This window comes from Anopheles darlingi, chromosome 2 (genome assembly GCF_943734745.1).
Source record: "Anopheles darlingi chromosome 2, idAnoDarlMG_H_01, whole genome shotgun sequence".
In the NCBI taxonomy this organism is placed as follows: Eukaryota; Metazoa; Arthropoda; class Insecta; order Diptera; family Culicidae; genus Anopheles; species Anopheles darlingi.
Genome location: NC_064874.1, coordinates 63545610 through 63570716, shown reverse-complemented (window position 1 = coordinate 63570716; position 25107 = coordinate 63545610). Strand labels below are relative to the sequence as shown.

Here is a 25107-nt window from a genome sequence, read left to right as displayed (position 1 = left end):
ATTCGACCATATCTTTACATAAAATAACATAGTGAAGAAGAAATCGAGGTCACTGAGGTGCACTCTGTCCTGGAAAAACCATTTTCAAATTACTTTTCGCCTCCCATATTAACCGCGTATATCCATCCTTGATCTCCGTTCTCCATTCTGGCGTTCGACTGATGTTCGGTGTGCGGCCAGCCCTTCACGTCATGCCGCGCCGCAAAGCACCTATTCCCGTTGCCTTCCAAGGCACACCAGAAGAAGAAGCTGTTGCTGCCACAATGTTGATCGATGAATCCGGTTCGACCTGCCGTAAGTCAGTTCAATCTTGCCAGCCTCGCCATCGCCTTTACGTTCCAAATAGCACACCAACTGTGCTCACATAGGAACAGCAGCAATAGTAGCAGCATCAGCAGCAGCAGCAGTCGACCGCCTCCACGGCTGACATGTCTGGTGTGTCTTGTGGTCTTGTGCTGCGCGGGATTAACTGGAGAAGCAGCAGCGCCATGCTGGAGTTTCGCCATGTTCCCCCCCGACTCCACGCTAGTGCTGTGTGTTAGTGAGTTGTAGTGTCCATGTTTGCGTGTGTATGTGTGTTTGTCCAGTCCAGTTCAGGCTTCTCTGCGCATGGCCAGGACCAAGCTCGTTCGTTCGTTCATTCGTTCGTTGGTTGGTTGGTGCCATTTGCGATGCAGAATCATTTTCGATTTCAATCCCCTCGCACCATCCCCTCGCCACACCCAGTAATGTGTAGAGTGTAGGAGGAAGGCAGTTGACAACACCACCAGCCAGCAGCAGCGGTGGCAACACAAGTGCCACAAATGATGGCAGCATCCACCTACCCGCCACCTTGCCATCGCCAGCCACCATCATCATCGTCGGGGATTCGACGACGACGACTTGTTGTTTCAACTGGCGGATGCTGTGGTGTGCGCTCGCTCGTGTGCGTGTGCTGGAGGCCAGCAGCATTCGCGCTCCACAAACCGGGCGTCTCCACATCAACCACGCAACCCCCACTTTCCCCCCCTTCCGTTCTCCTTTACCACCGACTTTGGACGAAGGAATCATCAACCGTTTAGCAAGGGACAGCTATAGGGGGTGCGAAACCGGCGGTGTATGATGGCCGAGCCGAGGCAGGCGAGCGACAGAGAGAGCGAAGGCGAAGGCGGCAGCCAACCAAAGAGCAAGCAGATCTGCTGCAAATCGTACCATTTGACGTAGCACCCTCCGTCGTAGCACGCGAGTGAGCGAGAAGCCAAAGCGACCACCACCACGAAGCGGAAGGTTGGAAGCTGCGGCGACTGCTGTCACCCCGGTGTATGTGTGTGTGTGTGTGTGTTCGGATCCTGTCCCTTTCCCCCGGGGTGGAACACGCAACCCCTCTGGTACTACTACGTACATAAACGGAGCAATAGGGAGGAGTTAGCGGCTTAGGCAAGTGGCAAACGGTAAAAAATGTGGCCTTTCGACGTCAAGAGAGGACGAATCATAGATTTCCGATTGCATGAATTTTCCCTTCCGATCGGTCAGTTGTCGAGAGGCGTACGGCGTGGAACGGTGGCATCAGCACCAGCACCAGCACTAGCAGACATCAGTAGCGCATCCGACCGCTTGCACCGAAGATTGTTTCATTTTTCCCGGTGATTCTGGTAGCAGCAGCAGCAGCAGCAGTAGACGACAACGACAGCAGAGTTACGCGTCACAGTCACAGTCGTCGGTCTCGTCCGGTCCGGTGTGTCCGTTGTGTGTTGCGGATCAATCGACGGCGTTATCGAATTAACGGGGAGTATAGTGTGCTGACTTCTCGCAGATAATCGAACGCAGATCCGAATCTAGTAGCCGGTGCAGCGACGACGTGTGCGTTCCGGACGACGGATGCATTCTGTCGACGGTGGTGTGTCCACAGATAGAACCAAGCTAACGCGAACAAAGCAACCAAAGCGAAACGTGCAAAACGAGAATGTCCAAATGCAATATCTTGATGCCAAAAACACTTCTGCCGCCGGAATGCATCGTACGTTGATCGTGCTGTAGTGATACGTGTGTGTGCGTGTGTGTGTGAAGGATCGGTTTTTTTATTGGCATATTTTGCGCTGGTTGGTTGAATAAAGGAACAAAAGGGGAGGAAAAAAAAGTGGACGCTCAACACAACAGACCCCGGATTAGTGGTGTGACGTGGGCTGACGAAGAAATCATCCGCGACGACCGGTACACACCAAAGTGCAGAAGTGATAAACGAGACGAACCAGTGGTCGTTCCGCCGGAAAACCTTGTACCTAGTGCCTAGTGCATCGAAGCACCTGCGGCGTTCTGCATTGTTTTAGTATACGCACATTGGTGCGTGGTTTGAGTGCAATAAACGGAGTCGTCACTGCATGCAGATAGTGTCTGATCGGTCAGCAGTTAATTCGATTGCCAACGTGGAACTTCGGGACATCGAACTATCAGCCAGCCTATATCCTGGTCAGTAGTTATCGGTTCGAGGTTTAGGTTTTTAGTTGGGATACTACCAGTACACGACTAGGTCAGACTTCTGCCTCCAAGTGTTGGACCCAGCGTGAAGTGAAGTGACGGAAGTGCAGCCATTATTGTTTTTTCGCGACAAAAAAACGGACCTCCAACTACGACTCCGTCGGACGGTTTGCGCGATTGAAGAGGCCACTAATCGGACGGCTAGTGAGGTCCGCGAGTGGATTAGACACTTTCCTCCCTTCCCCCCCCGTGGGATCAAAGGTCAATGGGATGGTAATAGGTTTTCCTCGGTGGACATCGTACTCGCGTGAAAGTGCTTTTGGATGTTTAGGTTCAGCAAGAAGGGCGGTGGCATGGAAGGCTCAACGGTACTGCAGGAGGGCAAAAATGGTAAGTGTGGGGAGGGGGGAGGGGCGGGGAGAAACAAGTGTTTGGAGCATCATGTCATACCGGACCGACGGACAGGTTAAACTTCTATTCTGCAAATGTGTTATGCTCGATGTCGATACCCTGTCGAAATGGTGATAAAATTGTACGCTTCGATGGAGTGACTGATCAACCTTTCATTTTGTTGGTTTAGTTACATAATTTTCTTGTTTTTATTCACCTTTTATGATGCCTTTCACTTGTTTCCAGTGCTATTTTTCTCTGCAATTTGATAGTGAATCGTGTACAAAACTACAGTTATACGATTCTTTAGATAAAGCTCATTTCATAAAGGAATGGAATTGCTTGAATAGCTGTACAAGTCGTGCAATGATATAACTAAAGGCATATTAAAACAATGTAAACTGTGAGAGTTAACATAATATGTTTAAACATAATATGTAATGCAAAGGAATTGTATCTAGTGAAATCTAGCCTACCGTGACTGTTGCAGGCATGGCATTTGTTAAAATACCGTAGATACTGTCAGGTTTTAGTAGACATTGCTGCCTTATTTACACTTTACCGTAATTATTTGTAATTCTATGTACAGAATGTACAGAATGTATGAGTATGTACGCCATACTTTAGAATACATTCTGCAATATCGTATTTTAATTTAAGCATTAAATCATATTCTAATAGAAAGAATTAGAAAATCGAAAACTATACATTTTGATTATAATTTAAAAGAAATGTTTGACTCTAATCAACGAAATTAGGTATGATTCAAAATATGTGTCGTTATCAACAACTGATTTCTAAAATCAATATTAAAATGTTTGCTGTCGTGTTAAATAATGTTACATGCTATCTACAACAACAATGTCGCAATTGTTATTTTCCGTCAAAATAAAAGGAGATATTGCTTCAATCTATTTTTACAGAAGAAAGCATGAAAAAATGGCCGTCTGCAACATTTTATACCATGCCTGTTAGACATTTGCCGAATAGAAGCTACTTGGATGTTACGATAAGTCAACAACCAATGGCTGCACAATGACTTGAATTGATCGCACAAAAGACACGACAACGATCCTACGATCAAATCATACGCATTTCGCTCTGTTTGACAGGTACGCCATAGAGTTCTGTCTGGCGGGGGGGTCTCGGCGAAGAGCGTACCTTTTGCCCGGTACCTGCTGATGCCTTGTATCCGTGATGGATTTCGATACCGGCTGTTATTGATACAGTTGATCTCCTATTTATACCTTTTCAAAGTTGCACCGTAATGCTCCCAGTTCCACAAAGTCTGCGACAAAACACCTTCGATTAAGTCGTCGCGTACATCTTCGAGCGGTTCAGAGACGAAGAAAAACAAGAAATCGTGCATCAAGAAGATTACCCTCGATACAAGGCCCAATCGCTACAGGTCACAGACACGGACCTGGGGCAATTTTTTTTTGGTGCCACCAAAGTCGCTGGCATATCACGCGTCTGGCGGATGTAAGACTCGCGACCGCGAACTGCCTGCTTGAGTCCAGCTCCGGCTCCTGGTGGTTCTGTTTGTGCGGTTTGGCGCACACCATGCTGTTGTCACAGATGGCCTTCGGTCTCCTCCTCCTCCTCCTTCTTCTTCTCCCACTCTGTTGGTGATGAAATTCGTCACCTGACCTGAACGGCTGCCATACTTGGCGCTGCATGAATCAGCATAAAGTGTTAAATGTGGAAATCAAAATGAAAACCTCATTTTCGCCCGTGCTGGCTAATGAGATAACGAGAAGAGCAGGAGGGGAAGACGGACGAAGAAGGAAGATTGCAAGCTGGTTGCCGTGCTAGCCTTCTGATTAGCATAAACAGTAACAGCAGTAGAAGTAGCGCCTGTAGCGCCAGTAGTAGCACGAGTACTCGGTGATGGCAGTCACGTCTTCGTCTTGTTGCTGCCCATTGTCATCACAGCGTAGCGGCGAGGGAGCGGCGATCCACAGCAAATGGCCGAGAAGGAAATGCGTTTTCCATGGCCCGTACGGTGGTGTGCGTGAGTTATTGTCGATCTAATTTTTATTAAATCAACCGCTGGTCCACAGTGTCCATCATCGCAATTTTGAGCAGGAACTGCTCCAGGAACTGGAGTGTTGACAATGTTGCTGGCGAGTGTCGCTGGCCCGCCATGTTTAGCTTCTTACTCATGGCGAGTGCCATTGGATCGGATGTTAAAAACAAATTGTAACAAATTCGGTTGTCAATGTGTCAATGTGACGAGCTGGTTCAACTCGTCGTCTTGTATTGCGTCTGTTGATTCACCGCAAACATCTCATCAGTGTAAGATGAAGATGATGCAGACGGTGATGGTGTGGTGCAACTGCTGATCGGCGCACTGGAAGCCCCAACTGATCTTCAACTTTTTATTTTTATTCCTCTTCCCGCGATTTCTCTGCAGCATTCGGCAAGGGCTCGATTGCGGACTTTTACGAGAAGCTCGAAAAGGAGGACGCAGGTCGCTCGACGTTCAGCATCGACGATTCGACGACGGCGACGACGGCCGGCCACGGTGGCTCACTTCGCGGTGGTGCACTGGAGAATGGTCTATCCGGTAAAGGAGGTAAGCAGCTTGTATTCCGTCACAACGCATTTATTAACAAGCTTCTCTACAAACACTCTACTCTTTACTCACTGCCCCAAACAGATCATCGCGGATCACCGATCTCGTGCTACTCACCGCAGAACCGTCTGCTACCTTGGCCACCACAGCACGGTCCATCCGGTAGCGAGAGCTCCAGTTCATCGGCCCGTAAAGCCCAGAACCTTGGGTTAATCTGCGTGGTTTGCGGGGACACCAGTTCCGGCAAGCACTACGGCATACTGGCCTGTAATGGTTGCTCCGGGTTCTTCAAACGAAGTGTCCGTCGGAAGCTGATCTATCGGTGAGTAGCGACGTTCCTTCTGCACGTTCAAAATGAACCCATCCAATCCGTGTGTGTTTAGTTTCATCAGTTCCCTTATGTCTAAACATCGATGCAAAATCCTTGAATCAATATTTTGAGATTCCGAGAGCAAAAACAAGTGTCACTTCGGCGGCCGTTCGCGTGCCAGTTCTTGTTTTGCTCACTCCTAAGCCCAGTGACACGTGCATTGTTTGGCTGAAAGTCATGTCCGCCCAGACCAAAGAGTGTTCTGGTTCTTTAGTGTGGCAAATAGAATAATAGATTTCCAATCAAACCCCCGGCGTCGGAAGCGTCAAGTAAACAAACCCGGCCCGGCGATGCCTTGGGGGCTATTTCGGTTTCGGCAAGTACGGTAGTTGTTGGTAAATATTTGGTGCCGGCTGAGGACCACCCTACCGGGAACCTGTTGGAACAAGCCCATCGAGCAGGACCAGGATAAGAACATTTAGGGTGCGAAGGCAGATACAGGAATGGCATCAAAATAGGAAAAAAATCCTGCGAGCGAGGGGTGCGAGAGTCTGTCCTCGAGCTAGAGAGCGTAGAACATAGATAATATGTTTGTGTATTTGTGTGTATGAGGGAGAGAGAAAGAGTCAGTACAACTTAATCCCTGGTATCAATTTAACCCGCGCAGAGCGGAGAGTTCTGTAACAACGTCCTGCGCTACGACGCCACGAAGCTTGCCGTGACTGATGACTGGCCACAATTCGCGTGGCTCCTTGATGGTCGTCCCTGCACCCTACTCCTCCCTGCGTGTAGCTTTATGTGCCCTCGGTGTCTGGTGTTTCCCCTGTTCCGGCGCAAGAGACAGCTAGAGTGCCACTCAATAAATTAAATTCTAATTAATCAACAATTCGACCCTCGGTTCCTGGGAGAAGCAGGAAAAGAAAGAGAGGTAAGGCGAGAAAGCGAGACAGAGGGAGAGCTTGTAGAGGAAAGGGGAAGTGGTCTTGCCAGATTAGAGCGATTTCGATCAGATGTTACCATTCAATTGTTACTTCCCGGTGTGGCCAGGGGTTTGCCCCTCCCGGGCACCAGCTAATGCACTTGGCCCTCTGCTAGTCGTCTCTGGGCAGACAATGGGCAGATCCTGGGTGGTCGGTGGTGCCGATACTCATCCTTGCACTCCCTGGGTCCGTGCTCTCTAAAACATGACCAGTTGGTGTAGGATTTGCGTGCGAGTTTCTACCGGAGTTACCCTTCCTTCCTCGCGTCTGTCGAAACCCGGGGGCGTGAATTGCCGAAGCTGGCAAACAGTCTCCCTCTCTCCCTCTCTTTTTACTCTTATCTTGAAACCGATTACCCACCACTAAATGGTGTTATGATTAATTGATATTTTATGGTCACGGATAGTTGGTGTTTCAAAAACGGGAAGAAAAAGAAAAAAAAACGGAGAACCTCCCACAGGGATTGACGTACGGGATTGTGTGGCGGCCACCTACCACCATATGCCACCGTTCGGCGCGCCCCGACCGGAAATGTCCCCTTGGACTGGAACTGGAAATTGAAAATTTCGATTTTCACCAAAAGCATCGCCGGGAATTTTGTGGCGCGCAAACTTTTCCCCGGAACTGCCATTATCTGGCATCCACCGGAATTGGAGTCCCCTTTCTCCAGCTCCAGGCCCTTCCCACAGATTTCAGCACATCTGGGGGTCTGATTTATGGCCGGATCATAAAATGGGGACCCATTCCCAGCGGTCCCAGCGGTGTGTGCATTGGTATATAATCGGTTCTCCATCTTCTCGCTCGCATACCAGGGCCCGGTCCGAGGTCTGTCACATAAAACTCAACATCGACTGCAGCACTCGAGCTTCGTGCTAGTGTCGTGCTTACAAGCATCCGGCCAGGTCCACGAACACCGAGTGGGGGGGGATTCCATAAATCATAAAAATGTAATCCCCGACGTAATCCGCCTTGGCACCCTCGTTGGTTTGTACCGCCCACCGCAGATGGACATACGTTCGTTCGTGATTCAATATTTTGATATTTTGTCCCCGTCGGCATGTTTTGGAGTCACACTGGTACACCGGCGCGGTTGGTAGTGAGCAGTAGCAGTACATCATCGTAGCAGGCGTAGAGCGACGTTGCGCGATTCGTCGTCGTCACGAGGGAAAACCTCTGGTCTCTGGTATCCCCTTTACAAGGCTTAGTAAGCCATGCACCTGCGCGCTCGCTCGTGTGTGTGTAGTGGTTGGATGGATCCAGATCGCTTTCTGTGTGGACAGCGTGATGATGTGATGTGGCCGACATGAACCCGTTTGAAGTTTATTTGTCAGTGTCACCCACTCCCCACCACTACGTCTATCTTGGGTCCAGGACTTGGGATGAAACCCTTTGGGGAGCCATTAGTTTTCCATCCTGTGCCCAGGACAACCCATCAGACAAGCAACCAGACAAACTGCATATTGAATATGCTCGACGAGAGTAGATGACCGCCGGACCGGATGAAAGTATTATTTTTCATTTTTTACCGGTCTACTGGTTCCGGGTGGTTTTGAAGTCACAAAGCCCTGCCCTGCCCTGCCCTGCCCCTGGGTGGGGGGGACAAAAAAGGCCCACCATCGTGAGCGCTTCGGTGAGCTTAGAAGTCTGCACTGTACGCATCGCTTAACCCCTCCGGAATGGTGTTCGCGACTGAACGGAACTGAGTCAGGGCTCGGTGAGCCAGTGAACCGTGTGCGCTCTGGCTGCTCAAAATCCGGCGGCAGGATGCAGGCCGTGAATGACCGTGAATGAAAAGTAGGAAATCACTGGCGGCGCTGCCTGTCTGCATGTAGCTGGGTATGTGTCTCAGGGGATCGATTGGAATTATGCGGACGATACACTTGGCCAGCTGGTGTCCCGTTCCGTGTGAAGTGTGCGCAGTCAGGTCTCTGGCTGCTCTGTTGTTTGTGGTTAAAGTGCAGATGTGACCGGGGATTAGAGGATAGACTCGGTGGGAACCGGGGCAAATTAAACGCTGCTTATGATAATGTCCGACGATTTCGGACGAGGCGATTCTGAAAGGAAGTGAAAAGATTAATGAGAAGGGTCGGTAACAGACTTCAGGAATGACTCACCGCGCAGTGGATCTTCGGCAGAGAACCTGCTCCTTGAACTAACGAAATGGATAGAAGAGGAAGAGTCATTGTAACCGGTCAACTGTTAATTGGAAATAGAAGATGAGAAATGTGGCAGAGAACAAATCACCATTGCTGGTAGCATTGTAGCTGTATCAGCGGAATGAAATCCAACGGAAATCTAGTTTGGATCCTCGAGTAGCTTCTCCTGTAGACCAATCTCCAGGGCGCAGCTGCGACCTTCTTACGTTGCAGAGCTCTCTGTACGAGCGATAACATTAGGACGTAGAAGTAACGAAATGGAATCAACTGTAATAACACTAAAAGCGGACTGCTGCTGCTGTCGTTCGTGCTGAGTGTGCAATCAGCCCCAAATAGACTTTTTACTTTTGCCGACGGGAAATAAATTATTTGGCCCGCCTTCCCTCCCCCCCCCAGTCTAGTGCTACTTCTACGTCCCTTAGTATCTTCCGAGGGTGGACGAAAGGACCGACGCCATCATCAATCGTGCTGGGGATTAAGGATCGTTCTTTGCTGGGGATACTGCGGGGGGCCTTCGACATCCACCATTTTGTAGGGGCCACCATCACCGTATCGCAGATGCTCCCGCCGGCCGGCTAGGCTTTGTCTGAGCACCCCTAATCCGGGCCATTTCTCGGGGTGGAGCGCCATCCGCACTACGCTGTTCGACTTGCGAGGGTTTGACTTCATTTGGGACAGAAAATTGAATTGGCATTCCGTTGGATTGTGTCGGCACTTGGGTGATACCGAGGGATAACTGTGTGTGTGTGTGTGTGTGTGTGTGTGTGTGTGTGTATGTGTGCTGGTTTTCGCTTTTCCACTTTGGCACATTGAACTTTGTAGCATTATGTCTGCCGATGGCGATGGCGGACGACTTCGATGTTCCAGTTCCAAGGTGAACTATGTTCTCCTCATTTGTTCATGTCTTTGTGGTCTCCAGATTGCACCGGTAGTATCTGAAAGGCAAGTGTATGTCGAGTTGTGGTGCACAGAACACCAGCGGGACACTTCAATTTCAATTAACATTCGTTCGAAGGGTGGCAATAGTGGCCTGGTGATGAAGCGGCCACTCCAGCGCGGAAGGGATGTTCCGCTTGCCCGGTCGTGCTCTTCGTGGTAGACCACGTACCACGCGAAGAGAACAAAGCTTTCCGGGGTCCGTGGTGGCGGGGTGGCCACACCAAATGTTGTCTGCCTGACGGTCTGACGGTCTGACGGTCCGACGGTGCTTTTCGTTCTTCAAGTACAAAGACAGATCATCCGGCATTAAAGGTCTGCCACTCGCCACACCGGCCGCTACTGTCCGGTGTTCGTTGTCTATTGTTGTTACCGTCGAGAGCGGCTCGCTGCGTGTTGTACGATTCGAGGATTAAACGTGGCCTGCGGAATTAGGGGCGCGCATATGTCATGGAAAATGTTCAACTTCTGTCACATTACCATCGCGCACGCACACCGGGGGAATCCCTTTTCTCTCTCACCTCTCAGTGTTGTTCATCTCTGGCTTCTTGGGCTTTGCAAGGGGATGAGTTTGATTAGAGGAAAGTGTTGCCGGTAACAGGATTTTGGGTGCGATGGGTTTTGTTGCAATGCAGCAACCAACAACGGGGCGGGTACATGTACATGAGCCCGTTGGATCAGATAATATTATTAATTCGAGCTGTTGTCATCTAAATCAACTAAAGGATCATTGGTTCGTTGCTAATGCTGTTCGCTCTCTCTCACTCTCTCTCCATGCTTTACAGATGCCAGGCGGGAACGGGAAGCTGCACGGTGGATAAGGCGCATCGCAATCAGTGCCAGGCCTGTCGACTGAAGAAATGCCTTACGATGGGAATGAACAAGGACGGTAAGTTAATGACCATAATGTCTGCGGGTTTTGCGAATGCAGCGAATGTCTCGTTGGGGCAGATTTGATTTTGGGTTGTTAGTTTACTTAAAGATTTCTCTGTTGCCAGTGTACTCGAGTGAAGATTGAAGGACGGTCAGAAACCATGAATTGTCTTGCAGTTATTTTAACAGATTTGTGCCAACAGATTTGTCTCGACGCATGTTTTAAGACAAAATAATGTTGAATATGGCGCGGCATTTTTCACCATACCAAATATGAGACATGGTTATTCGGTTTCTTGATTTCTATCTCTATCAGGTGATGAAAAGGTGAATCAAACGATTCCAACAACTGATCGTTGTTGATGCTATATCAACATAATAGTTCTGTTTTTCACCAATGTTTGAGTACATTGCTAAAATTGAACGATTTTGTCAATTTTATTGTAATAATGTTACTTTCTTCAGTAAACAAAACTTTTAAATATGATAAAATTTGTTTATTGCTGCAATCATAGCTTGTACGTATTTGTAGTTTAGAAATTTTGTGGATCAAATCAGGTATATTAATAGACAGTGTTTCCTGTATCTTAATAGACGGTGTTTCCTGATTCGAAACCTCTTGACTTCAGTAAACGAAAGTACTGAGAATAGTTGGATGATAAAATGTTCTAATTTGAGACACTTTTGTGTTATGCATTGGGAAAGTTTAGCGAAAAATCTCTTTATCATGCATATTAAAGTATAAGAATTGGACAAGACTTTGAAGCTTGGACAATAACAACCATTTTTGGGGATAATTTTACAATTTTCATTTTAAAAAATTAAACATGAATCTTCATTAGCTACCGCCTCATTACACCATTACATCAGTATCATACAGTTAAATATGAGACCATAAACATGCCTTTAGAGATTGTCACAATGGCATAAACCATAGTTCGCTGTTTGGCGGTTTGTCTGAAATGTTATGCATTACATGACAGATATATTTTTCAGATGTCTTATAATGTGCACGAGCAATATTAATATTTCAACTCGAGATTATAAGCAAAAGAGCACACAATATGACGAAGCCTTCGCAGATAATGTTTGCTAATTGTCAAGTAGATAATTGATAATTGATAATTCATTTAACATAACTTTATTTATTTTTCGTGAAATGAAGCTAAGAAATTCGCTTATTCTAAGATACTATCTCTTTAACTTGAATTTTAATAAACGAAACAGTTGGTATAAACAAATAATTAATGTTAAATTAAGGCCTTACAGCAGCACTCTAGTGTGTTTAGGACAATTGCTCTTGTTGCTCATGTAGTTTAGCAAGTCAATTTGTGCAAAAAATATTGGTTCAATTGATTCAATCCCTAAGAGCAAACAATGCAAGAACCAACATGCGCTGTATCTCACGGGCTCCACTATACCACATAGAACACTCAATCGCTGCGTCGAGTTGAGATGTCTTTAGCAAAAATCCTAATTCCTTGCTGTAGCTTTTGTTATGTGGATCCCTTCAGTCAGCCCTCCACCAAAGCATAATTGAGTTATACGACGATTAAAGTCTGTTTAGATATCTCAACCTATGCCAATGCCGTGAGTTTGGTTCAACATGAAATGCGCAGCGCTTTGGAGCAATGTAATGAAATTAGCAACCGCAACTCAGTGTAGTGGCGGACACGCTTCGAAACAGAAAAGTCTCATCAAAAGAAAACTGACAGCGTGAAAAGCGTTTTCCGACTTATCGCCAGCAAACCAAACGCTGCATTGAACTCTCCCGAAGTCCTATAATGCGGCTGCGGCTCTCAAAATCGGTGACGAAACAGATGGATCATAACGGAATTTGCCACAAACTACTTCAACCAAATCACCTTCCTTTTGGAAGGAGGCATTCTCTCCACAACCGTCAATCACTATCCGTTTTTTGGCTGACGGTTATATGAAAACAATTTTGCGGGAAATTGCATTATGCTGTTTGGTATAGTGGAAACATGTTTTAGTTTTTTCCCTGCACTAGACCGTCGCATCGAATGGGGCTCGCCGGTCGGCATTAGAACCGGGATACCGGCCTGAGGGCGATGTCCCACCCCCACGGGAACCAAAATGGTGGCCATCGCAAAATGGCTACGTGAAAACCACACGTAATTTGAGTGACGGAGACCGAAAACCGAAACAAGTTGCTGCAGATTCCAAACTAGATTAGACCGACAATTCGCCAAACTGTCCTCTCCGTGGTCTGTTTTCTTTGCCTTCTCTCTCTCTCTCTCCCTGATTTCAGACTGCTTTTCTACCGATTGGGATGTTATGAGAGAAAAGTCTCTGGAAAGCAAACACACGAAAGCCCCGAGGACACAAAGTGTGAAAATGCAAAAATGTAACCAACATCCATCGGGTGCTGGTGTGCGCTGTGGGTGTTGCTCTGTGGCAAGGCAACTACAAAAGTTTATCACAACAGGACCCGGGCTTACAAGTGCTGATGATGACGAGCGATGATCAAACCGGAAAGACTGAAAACTGATGAGGGCAGATGAGGGCACAGCGGTGGGCATGTTCACACCTCGCTGGCAGAATGTAATTTTTACATGGCACGTGTGTGCCTGGTGAGACCCATCCCCTACACCAATACGGAGTGGTGCCTTCGGGGATCGCGGCATGACGACATTCGTGTTGCTCATTAAAATGGCTTTCTTCTCATCAAAGTCCGCAAACTCCGGAGAACGGAGACGAAGTCGAGGCGACTGATTGCGGTTTCCTCACACGCAAATGAGGCAAACCGCACACGGACAAACACGCCACGCCACCCTATTCATTGTACTCACCGTAGTACCGACCGCATTGCCTTCGATTCCGTTGGTTTTGTTCTAAATGTTTGCGTCGTTCCGCTGCTTTTGCTGTCATTAAGAGACAGCGCTAACTTTGTAGCAATTTGACGAGCACGACACCAGAAACGCTTGTTGCACGGTTGTAGATGAGCGTGAAAGATGAAACAAAACGATTGCTCCGGTCGATTGTCTTACGATTTCTTTTACTTGCGTCGGTGCCCCTCATCATACTGAATTGGTGCGGAAGGTGAAACTGATGGATGCAGATGCCCGCCGGGAGTAGAGTTCTAAGGAGTGGAAAAAATCCTCCCGATTACAGCGGCAGATTATTCCTCAACCGGAAAACGATTCATCGGCATGTAAACGGGGAGCTGAACAGGAATGCTGATGGAAAGGGCTTTGCAAATTCTTGACGCGCAGTACTTTAAATAACAATAAATCGGTGAAAGTAACCGATCTAGCAGAACTAAGGTGCTTACTCGAGGTGTCATAATCGGTGCTCTGAAGGGGAAAGTATTTGTTCTTTAAACTGCGTTAGTCCTTGAAATTGAATGCCTCAAGTACTCGGCCGTATAACGAATGTGAGACAATACATTTCCAAGCTATTTTTTTTTATAAAACATCAAATATGAATAACGTTTGCATTAAAAAAAGAGACAGAATTTGAAGGATGATAAGAGACAAACTAAGACAGATAATTGAGATCTGTAAACTGCATTTGAAAGTTAAATTTATCAGTTTAAAGGTTTATCAATTTAAAACCTCTGTCACTAGAACTCTAAAAGTTATGGCGAAAATAGTGAAGCTGTTCCGTTCTGACATTTGCGCGTTTTAAAAACGGTAGTCCGCTACGCCGGAAATGGGCATCATATGGAACTTTGTAGATGTTCCGGGGACTTCTGTTTCGGCACCTACAGCATCTTAGCACTAATGGACAACAATTAAAGCATCGAGAGATGGCTCGATTCCGTATGGCCGACGCTCTGAGCGCCAAGAAGCTCCAAAGAATGCTGAAGAAGAAGACCGACAGATAAATGGCTACACCGCTGCGTGCGATTGTCCGGTAGGTCGGTACAACTAATCAAAAAATGCAGAAGTACCTGACGAACATAGAAATACATGTCAGGAAACGGGAATACCGTGCCCTGGGGGGATCTGGCCGGTTCTGGTACCCGAAGCGATCGTTAGAAGAGATGGAGTGGTTAATATCGATATGGTACCTAAGTCGATGAACCCGCCCAACGTTCACCAACTCATCAAAAAATTCGGTCCAAACCTAAATCGTAGCATCTATTGCAACAACTGTGTAGCGAAAACGGAGAAGGAATTGATCGACAAAGCACAGAAATACCTGAAAAACAAGTATGCAAACGCGTTTTCGACCTTCATGTCGAAAAATCCAGCTAACTACCGGAAGGGTGTTCGGAATGGCGCAATCAGAATTTTGTGTGAAAGGTGATAAAATTACCTTCCAAATGCAGTTTACAAATTTCAATTATCTGGCTTAGTTTTTTCGTATCACCATTAAAATGTTGTCTCTTTTTTTAATGCAAACGTTAGTTATGAAATATCGAGAGAATTCATACAATTTGGATATCATTCAAGAGTGAGAAACATGTGATGTAAATCGAAAAAGTATTACAGCGAGATTATGAAAAACTTGTTGTAAAATCGACTTTAAAACGGAAAGTACTTCAAAATCATTTTGTTTCCTATTAGTAAAATAAGTATTGGTTGAGCTTTGGAAAATATGGTTCTCTGTTGGATATCGCACATCCTGAGATAATCCGGCGACAAAGATGGTATTTTCAATCTAAAAATTCATTCACAATCGTCAATCTCATCTATTTTCTGTTAATGCTGTGCTAACCTTGGTATTGTTGTTGGTTGCTGCTTGTGTAAACAGCCCGATTTTGTCACCTTGAGCGACAACTAAAATCCCTTATCGCGATCGCCTTTTATTTGTTTTTTCCCCCCGGGTTCGATCATCTTTTGTTTGTTTGCTTTCCTGCTCGAGGCTCCTAGGATACTTTACTATCATAACGGATTTTCATTCAGCTAAACATGGAGAGTTCTTCTCACTGAATGAAGGTCATAACTGATCTTGTATGGGCAACAGTTTGCCCCATAAGCAGCTGTGCAAGCTTGAGCATGAGACTAGTTGAATGGTTTTATAGATTTGTGAAGCGAACATACCCAATTTTCCAAAAAATTCTTAATATTTTAAGACTTATGAAATGCATCTGAACTTTAACAGAAGAACCGAGCAGAGAAGTTTTGAGTAACACGATCTTCCTCACCATATTCTTTCATTGCCTCCTCTCTTCCTTTCTTTCTCTCTTTCTTCTTGTTCTCTTTCTCCTCACTAATGCCGCCGATACCGATCAAGCAATACACCCCGCCGGCAGCAGAGGTCTGGGGCGACAGAGGAAAGGAATTGTTGATCAATTTGGTAACTTTCGGAAAACGGTGACGGCAACCAACCTAGTGCCTCACTTTTGCCCTAATTACCCCCGCCTCCACCCCCCCCCCCCTTTCCTCTTTCACCACAATTTACATTCCCTTTTTCCAACCAGCCTACTGAGTCGAGTCGAGCCGTTTGATGGTCCGCGCGGTGTAGGTTAGGCAAACAGCAGACATGTTACACTTTCGTTTTCGAGTTCTTATGTTTTTCGTTCGCGTGTGCGCGTGTGTGCGCGTGTGTGTATTTATTCAAATGATCTCATACTTTCGATTTTCAGTGAGGCATCCATAACGAGAGAGTGTGTGGCTAGCCACAGCCAAGGCCACACACACGCACACGTGACAAGCGCTTGCTTGACAGCAGAGCACAATGTTCTAATTATTGCCGAAATTCGGGGCCCCGCTTTTCGGGTGACAGTTTTACATCTTCCCCCGGAATTACCCACCCACCGGGAGGGCTGCTGCTTATGCTAACAAGATCGTCACTTCTTCTGGGCATCGTTGACAGAGCCAGAGATGGGCGTTTGTTGGTTGTTGGAAACTCGTCGTCATTGTCGCGGTCGTCATCATTGCACGTGTGTGATGCGCGCGTGTGTGTGTGTGTGTGGAGATCGAACGGACTGACGGCGAGTTGACCCTTAAAAAAAGGCCATGGCAGTCGGTGGTTCTTTTGCATAAAAAGAGCTTTACCCCGTTTAACCGCAGATAAACCAAATAAGTTGATAAACGGTCGGAGGACGCCGGTTTCAACCCTTCATGCGCTACCCGGTCCACGGGGTGGTGGCACGTGCCAACTCCGAAGTGGCCACCTAAGGTGGCGTGGCCCTTTGCTGTGGTGATAATGAGCGGCAAACATATTACACATATTGTAACATGAGTTGAAACAAACCCCGTGGTCGTCGTTGGTGCGCTAAACACACACGCACAAGTCAGTGCCGCGAGAAGGAGGTGTCGTTCACGTATGCTGCCAGACTGGTAGGAGGGTGGTGGTGGTGGTGGTGGTGTTGGCGGTGGTACGGAGCGTGCGTGTGCGCTGAACGCGTTTCGAAATTAATTATGCATAAAAATGGGATAAACTTGGGGCCCACTAAACGATCTCGCGATCTTGAACCCTTCATTAAGGCCGAGGGGTTTTTCCGGGGATTTTCCGGGATTCGGGATTGTTTTTTTTCTTTCGGTTGTTGTCTGCTTTCCTTTCTTCTTGCATTTTACATGCTCCGGGAACACGAAATTGATGACGCTTTTCACACCCACTTTTTACTGCTTGATGTTTGTTAACTCACTTCATCTTTTTCTTTCTCTCTTTCTCTCTCTTTATCTCTTTTCATGCAATCCAACCATCCAACGGGCGTGATGCGGTACGATAGCGGTGCAAAATGAGCGTCAACCACGTAATACGGCAACAATTCGACCGGAAGCGCTGCGGGACATGGAGCAGGGCCGTGCCCTGCGGGAGGCGGCCGTCGCGGTGGGAGTGTTTGGGTACGTTGGTCTTCCCGTTCCGGTCGCATGTGTGTGTGTGTGTCAATTGGGTGAGAAAATTGCGAGAACTTGCGTGGTCTGTGCGTGATGCATTGACAGAAATCACAATAATTGACGTTAAATGTGAAGGATAGCAAGGTTGGTTAATTGAAGAAGAGTGTTCTGTTGTTGAAAGGACTTAATATCAATATACCGTTTTAACATTTACAGTAACTGCAATGTTTAAACACTTGGCTCTTTCGAGCGTAGATATGTAAAAATATAACTGCAATGTTTAACAATTACTTGTTGAGTCCTTTGCATTAAGGAATTTCAAGCTGATCAACTTGATTTTTGTTATTCACATTAAGGATTCGAGTATATGCTTACTATGAAAATGGCATTGTAACTAAAACAGATGCATCCTACATAAAGCCAGTAGTTCAATGTAATGTGCCTTAGAACACTGTTGTTGCCGTATGGAGATGTTTTTTTAGATAGTCTGTAACATATTTAATCAAGACGCTAAAATTAGCTCAGCTGTGCCTACCTTCTGCACGGCACTTTAGAAAAGATTCGAACAACTGATTCCGATAGTCTATTGCTGAATGGCAGGCTATTGATAAATTATGAATGACGACCCAGCTGACTGTTAGATTCTGTTTTTTTTACTGAAAGTCAATTTTTTCAAACACACCATCGACATTCTTCATCTCAGATAGTATTTTAGTTTGATTGACTGATTTTTATATGGAAAATTAACACATTGTGCGTTGAAAATGAAAAATAGGCGATGGAAGCCGCAACTATCTCCTATCCGTTGCAAATGTTTGTTAAAATAAATGTTGAGTTACAAAATACAAAATACGTAATACAAAAATAGTTATTGAACATTGCCAGGACAAAAAGCAGTAAGAAAAGGTGTTGCATACGAAAGGTGAAAATGGTAGAACTTTAATTGTTGCAAAGAACTGACCTGAACACTGTAGCAATCCAAACAATACATACTGCGTGAGTTTAGGTAAAAATAGATGTTTTTTTAGTTGAGTAGATTAGCAATTGGTCACTGGCGTTGAATATGGCTAGTGATGAACATCCGGTGCTCCGGTGAGCACACTATTTTATTCCTATTAGTAGGAAGGTCCGCTATAGCATACTGAGATTGCACACAGACTGTTACCTCTAAGATTCCTTCGTTGATTTTGTAAAGATGACCACAAAAAATTGGATTAATCCGGGAAAAGCACACATCCAGAGCCCATTCTCATGCAATCCATCATCCAAGTGATCAGTTATCGTTTTTTTCAAGCTAAACATTGTTTTTCTTAAAAAGATTTGGTCACTAAAGCTCCAGATATGAACAATGGGCTGGTTTTTCCTCTAAAAACAAACCATACGGAGCTGCAAGTAAATCAGAAACAGCAGATATTATGCAAAGCATGTAGATTTATGATGTTTATGTCGCATCTCACTTGCTTTAAAATTCAAATTGCTTAGACTACTTTCATTACATTACGGCCACTCAGTATTCTCTCAGCCACTGTCCCTATCTGTGATTGTGTAAAATGCTCTCTAACACTCGTTCTTCTCCCCCACCCCTCCAAAAACCCAAACGTTTCTCTCCCATCAGCCCGCCGGTATCGTTGGCCCTTCTATCACCGTCGCGCTACGGTCCGAGCATCCTTCCGACACCCACCCTGCCCACCAGCCAGTTCCTCCATCATCACAGCCAAGTGTCGTCGCTGGTCAACAGTTTACCGCACCACCACCCGCACCACGCACACCATGCCGCGATGCACGGCCTAGCGAATGGTCTGTCGATGAACCTCAATGGCGTCGGGATGGGCATTGGAGGAGGCCACAATGGCGGCACCACCGGAACCGGACCAATCGGTGGTGGTACGGATCGAGGAGATGGTGGTGGCGGTGGTGGGGGCATCCTGCTGAGCTCGGGTGGACACATCATCAACGGAGCGGCCGGTGACAGCAACAACAACAAACACGGCAACAGCAACAACAACAACAACAACAACAACAGTGCCTCGACCGGTTCGACGGAGAACCTCAACACCACCACCTCCTCTTCGGCCCACTCGCTGGCCGGTGATCAGTCACCGAGTGGCGGTGGATCGCCACCACCGCATCTCACCGGCACTCCCGTCAACGGTACCGGAGGTCCGGGAAGTGTCACCGGTGGACCGACAAGCGGCGAACACGACAAATGCCAGGCCGGTGGTGGTGGTGGCGGAGGCAGTGGAGGTAGCGGAGGTGGTGGTGGTGGTCAGCACAGTTCATCGTCGTGCGGTTCCGCTAGTCCCATCCTCGACCAGGACAACATGAATGATAATGATGGTAAGTTTACGCTCCAGCATCGGTCGATCGGTCTGGCATCTCTCGTGGGACACCCGTCCCGGGGCATTCCAATCTGCGTGATGGAACTTTTATCACTTTCTAGCTTCGGCACAATCGGTTGCACAATCGGTTTGGCGCTCACATCGTCATCCTCGGTGTCATCGTTTGGGAAAGTCATAAAATGATATAATCATAATTTAATCGATCGATCGCTTCTTCCTCCCGGCCGAACGGGTGTTCCAGGGACAGAGAGACGACCCGAAAACTTTCGCTACCGCTGACGCCGATCGAGATTTTTGGGCGAGAAATTAATTTAACTAATGAAGTGCGCCGGCCTTTCGGCGGCCTTTCGACTACGTGCGGCATTTGGTGGGCCGCGGGGGTTGGTTGGTCCCGGCCCTGCAGGGCATAAAATAACTATTTGTCACTTCTCCGGGTATTTTAATACCGCATAAATAATTGTCTGGCCCAAGGAGAAGGGAGGACAAAACCGGTGGCCGGAGCAGTTCGGTAGTTTGTATGATCCTTTTCGCAGCGTCGAGTAGAGTTATGGTTTCATAAGCCACCATTAGCCTTATGCAGAGGGGAAGAACGAGACCCCGGAGATGGGGTGAAAGGATGTGGCGCGACCCCTTTTCCAGGGAGAGAAAAAGGGTGTCTTTCTCTCTCCGATCCGAAGTTACCAAGTAGTTCCCTTCACGCCTTCACTCAGGGAAGGGAGCGAAACGGAGAGCTGTTTGTAAGTTTTTCCCCTTTCCCGGAAGTCCCGGAAGGGCCAGGGGTGGCCGTAGAGTTGCTAAATCATTATGTTGTTATGCTAAATGATCCCACCGGTTGGATGGTCGGCCGGTCGGTGAGGCGCCACCGCGGTGGATTAGCATCCCTTTCGATGAACCTTGGTTGAGTTCGTGATTTGCGTCGGAAGTTGGAGTGTGTATAGGATGGTTCCATTGAGATGGTATTGGTCGATGGAGTTCCTTCATCACTCATCGTGTTGTTGTGCTTCAATAAGGACAATCAATTCAATTCAATATTGAGACTCAAACGTTTGACAACTCGAATGGTGAAACCAATTTGGCCAAAACAAAATGAAAGCAAAAATGGCATCATCGCTTTTCGTTTGAGTAGCCCAAAAACTAAAAATTTAAAAGAAAAGAGATTATATTAAAAGGCTGTGTTCAAAAGAACCAGTACGAGAAGCATATTGCGCCAATATCGCGATAATGCTGAGAATGAACAGCAGTTAAAATTGTGCAGCAGATTATAATCAATCTTTTTAAATAAAGTGATTTCAACGTATTCCAACTTACTGATAGTGAAGTAAAGATAGCGTTAACCCGAAGCAGAGCTTAACATTCATTAGAATGTTTAAATTGTTGAAAATTCTGCCCACAGAATTTGCCACTTAAAACTTATTTTGCTTTTTAATCGCCAAAAACGATGACGAAAGATGTTTTTTTTTATCAAATTCGAGTCTCCGTTTTGAGAAACCGTAATCGAGGCTCAATTTTCATTTAACGAAAATATTCTCAAACCTTTGCAAGCATTTGCGAAAATCTCAAACCTTTGTAAACATGTAAAAATTGCGATTGAAAGAACTTTTTTTAAACGATTGAAAACCGCCACAGGATTTATTATTGATTGTTTTACGAAAAAGACCTGATAAATTTATTTCAAATTTAAGTTTGGTTGCCTCTGGTGCTGCTGTATTGTTGCAATTGTTGTTGATTGCGTTACCGTTAAGCACCATCAATTACATCAAAACAGAGTCTCCCCGGGGGACTATCGTCCGGAAACGAGACACTCACACACACCCGTTACACGCTTTTCAATTAATCAATCATCTATCCCGGCACCAGACACACGCGCCACGCTGGTGCGAGCCGCGCGGATGTGCAGTTGCAACTCCCCGAAGGCTTATTAATCGATGAATCATTAGACATTCCTTCGGCCCTATCGAAGTCACACGCCAGGGAGTACTGCTGGCCAGGCAGCAGCAGCATCAGCTCCGGCAGTGTTTGCCAATTCCTTGTCACTGCCACTGCCACTGTTTTCTGTTCCCTTGGGAGGGAGAAACGTAGTATTGCGCACGAATCACGTCCTCGAAGGCGCTGGAAACGTTGGTTGTAAAAATGGTGATAAAAAGTTAAATTGCCTCTCACTGTGTCACCGTCGACCGGGACGGTGACACGGGCGTTGTACTAAACGGTTGCTGGAACAATTGGAAACTGGAAAATCATGGATGCCGGGGATGCCGTCCTCGACGGGTGTCATCGACGAAGGCAGAATTCAAGACGAAAGCGAATCAATGCCGCAATCAATCAGTAGCGAGCCTGTGATTTAGCAAATGAGTTAAGTTTAAGGATCACTGCTCCAGCACGTGACTGGGAGTTTGTGACATTTTTTTCTTGGTGGTAGTTTCCACCTGACTACTGGATTACAAACAGCAGGCGGTGGTCTTTTGCTTTTTTTGCATTTTGTCCCTCACAACGAGGGCGAGGATGCAAATGATGTTTTTTTTCCTGCTTTGGTTCCTTCTTTCCACAACTTTCGACATCTCAGAGGATCCGGACACCATCCAAACCCACCTAAAGCCCGTGGTGTGGCGTGGCAGAGTGGCTTTTTATTTGATTGAATTTTTATTTTTCATTGCCACCGCGTAAGTACCGCCCGTCGCTGGTATTTGCATCCCTTCAGCTCACTCCTGGCTGTGACTCTTTCCTTTTTTTCCCTTGAATGTTAAATCTCCTTTTTGCGGGGTGAACTGTGCAACTGATATCCGGACACGGACTGGGTTTTCCATTCGGTCCATGCGGCTGTTGCCGGCATACGGAAGGGGCGGGATCAGGCGGGATGGGATCGTTTGTCAAATGGTGAGGGGTGAGAAGTGAGGATGGCATACGGTACGGTACAGGACGGGACGAGTTAAACGGTTTTGTGAGGAGGATTAGATTTGATTTAAATTTTTAATGGTGGTTTCACATGTTCCTTCACCCTTAGACGATTCGATCGATGTCACCAACGACGAGGAGACGGATCCGGCGCAGAACAATAACAACATCCCCAGCCTGATGAACCATCCGTTTTACGGGCAGGCACCTGTAAGTAGCAGAATATGATTGAGAGACATTAACGACGCGCGATACTTATGCTACTCTGTCATACTCCAATAGATGTTCAACTTCCAGGAGACGATCTACGAAACGAGTGCCCGTTTGCTGTTTATGGCCGTCAAGTGGGCCAAGAATCTGCCCAGTTTTGCGAGCCTTACCTTTCGGGATCAGGTTAGCATCAGGTGCTGGAAGTCAGTATCCTTCGCCATATTAAAACGGATTCTTTCTACTAACAGGTCATACTACTGGAGGAATCCTGGGCGGAACTGTTCCTACTGAATGCCATCCAGTGGTGCATGCCGATCGATACGACCGCCTGTACGCTCTTCTCACTCAACGAGCACTGCAACAGCGTCAATAACTCGGGCTTCTTCAAACCAGGGCAGGTAAGGCAGACGATCTAGAGCACGGAACCAACATCACCAGCACTTGTCTAACGATCGCTTCTCCGCTTCTACGCAGCTTGCGCAAGATCTTCGCATCCTCAACGATACGCTGTGCCGGTTCAAGTCCGTGATGGTGGATCCGGCCGAGTTTGCCTGCATGAAGGCGATCGTGCTGTTTCGCTCCGAGGCCCGGGGGTTAAAGGATCCGGTCCAGATCGAGAACCTGCAGGATCAGGCTCAGGTAGGACAGTGCTGGCTAGCTGCGGGATTTTTTTGGAAGAACTAACGCTCACACTGACGCTCTCTGACCCACAGGTCATGTTGGCGCAACACTCGCGCACCCAGTTCCCGGGCCAGATCGCACGCTTCGGACGGTTGCTGCTGATGTTGCCGCTACTCCGGGCCGTCAACTCGCAGAAGATTGAATCGATCTACTTTCAGAAAACGATCGGCAACACCCCGATGGAGAAGGTGCTTTGTGATATGTACAAAAACTAGCTTGCCAGTAGATGCTTGGTAAAGTGTAGCTCCGATGGCCGTAGCGGTGCGGAGGACATGCTGCTGGTGCTGGTGACGCATCGTGAGACCACAAAAAAGTGAGGAACTCGGTCGAGTCGCGTCGTGCACGCAAATTGCATTAGACCGTCAGTGTCGGATGGTGGTTTTGGAGGAATGGATCAGTATGCGGTCACCAGCAGGAAGGCGAGAGGGCCATACGTGTTCATTTGGCCGGCAGTAAAACATATTCCACCGCCGTTTTGGTTTCGCCCGTTTCGCGGATCGCCAATTTCGGTTTTTTTTCTTCGCCTTCGTAAATTATGTTAGGACATGCAGTGCCTAGCTGGGAAAGGGGCAGCTTTAGAGGGATAGGAGTGACGCTGATTAGCGACCATACCGTACGTACGTACTACACATGGTTGATTATTATTCTATGTCGTTTAGTAATTTGGCTAGAACGTGCCGATGAACGAGAACGAGCGAGCGAGCGAGCGGTAGACTAGTCAATGGAAAAGGGAGGCAAAATGCTGAAAACCACAGATTCGATTGAATCGGCGCCCGCACCAAATTATTAGTTAATTACGATTCGCTGAACCGAGAGGCGCGAATGATGTGTGGTTTGCTGCTTATTTTCTAATTTTAAAAATCTTCCCTGCACTGACAAGGTTCGGCAATTAAAATATGGCAAACGCATCGGTGCGTTTTATCATCGCGAATAAATTGGGCGCACCGATTTTTTATCGGTTGCCGCGACCTGCAAAACTGTTGGATTGGCCTAGTTAGCTAAACGCTTTACGCCTAAGTTGTATGATGTATTCTGCACCGACGTAGCTTCAATGAATGCAATGATATGTAATGATATACATCAAGTACACAAAACCCAATGAACGAATAAACGAATGATTGTTTAACTAGATGCGTGGTTTTCTTATGATCTGTCTGCCAATGAGAACGCTGATTATTAAGTAAAGTTTTTTGTGATGCTTTAAGCATTTACGTACTCTCATCTCTGCACGTCTATAAATAAAATATAAAAGAAATGATTAGTTTTGTCGAATAAGAACAATGAATCACTCATCAATGGGGTAATGGACTAACAACGGAGAGCCGCCTAATGGGGTTTTTGTTTCATTTAAGTTAATAAGCAATCCCAAGGGTAATACGCACCAAAAAGGCTTATTTTTGACGATTTTTAGTAAAGAAACCAGTCATCTTAATATTTTCAAGTGAATGTCATATTAAACTACAACTTTTCAAGAATATTTGGTTCTATTTTGGGGGAGATTTATGCAAAACTACGTTCATGGCATCCAATCTAGTAGAAAAGCATGTTCAATCCGT

General features: G+C 46.7%; 1 protein-coding gene across 2 annotated transcripts; it reads left to right on the top strand.

Moving 5' to 3' along the window:
• The first annotated feature begins 1399 nt into the window (after positions 1-1399).
• Positions 1400-24682, top strand: LOC125948034 (photoreceptor-specific nuclear receptor-like). 2 transcript variants are annotated; one of them, XM_049673661.1, is made up of 11 exons: positions 1400-2844; positions 5261-5422; positions 5507-5744; positions 10590-10693; positions 17324-17438; positions 19048-19769; positions 22770-22870; positions 22943-23053; positions 23119-23268; positions 23345-23509; positions 23584-24682. In XM_049673661.1, the coding sequence occupies exons 1-11, from the start codon at positions 2778-2780 to the stop codon at positions 23764-23766; spliced, it is 2118 nt and encodes a 705-aa protein (XP_049529618.1). In that variant the 5' UTR covers positions 1400-2777; the 3' UTR covers positions 23767-24682. The 2 variants fall into 2 exon arrangements, with proteins under 2 accessions (XP_049529618.1, XP_049529619.1); XM_049673662.1 differs by lacking the exon at positions 1400-2844 and adding an exon at positions 4741-4854.
• Positions 24683-25107: the final 425 nt, after the last annotated feature.

What these genes read in the sequence shown, in the direction of transcription:
- LOC125948034 (XM_049673661.1), top strand. Translation starts at nt 2,778, where the DNA reads ATGTTTAGGTTCAGCAAGAAGGGCGGTGGCATGGAAGGCTCAACGGTA. An exon ending in TGGTCTATCCGGTAAAGGAG is followed by an intron (nt 5,423 to 5,506) that starts GTAAGCAGCTTG and finishes TGCCCCAAACAG; the next exon opens with ATCATCGCGGATCACCGATC. An exon ending in CGTCGGAAGCTGATCTATCG is followed by an intron (nt 5,745 to 10,589) that starts GTGAGTAGCGAC and finishes CATGCTTTACAG; the next exon opens with ATGCCAGGCGGGAACGGGAA.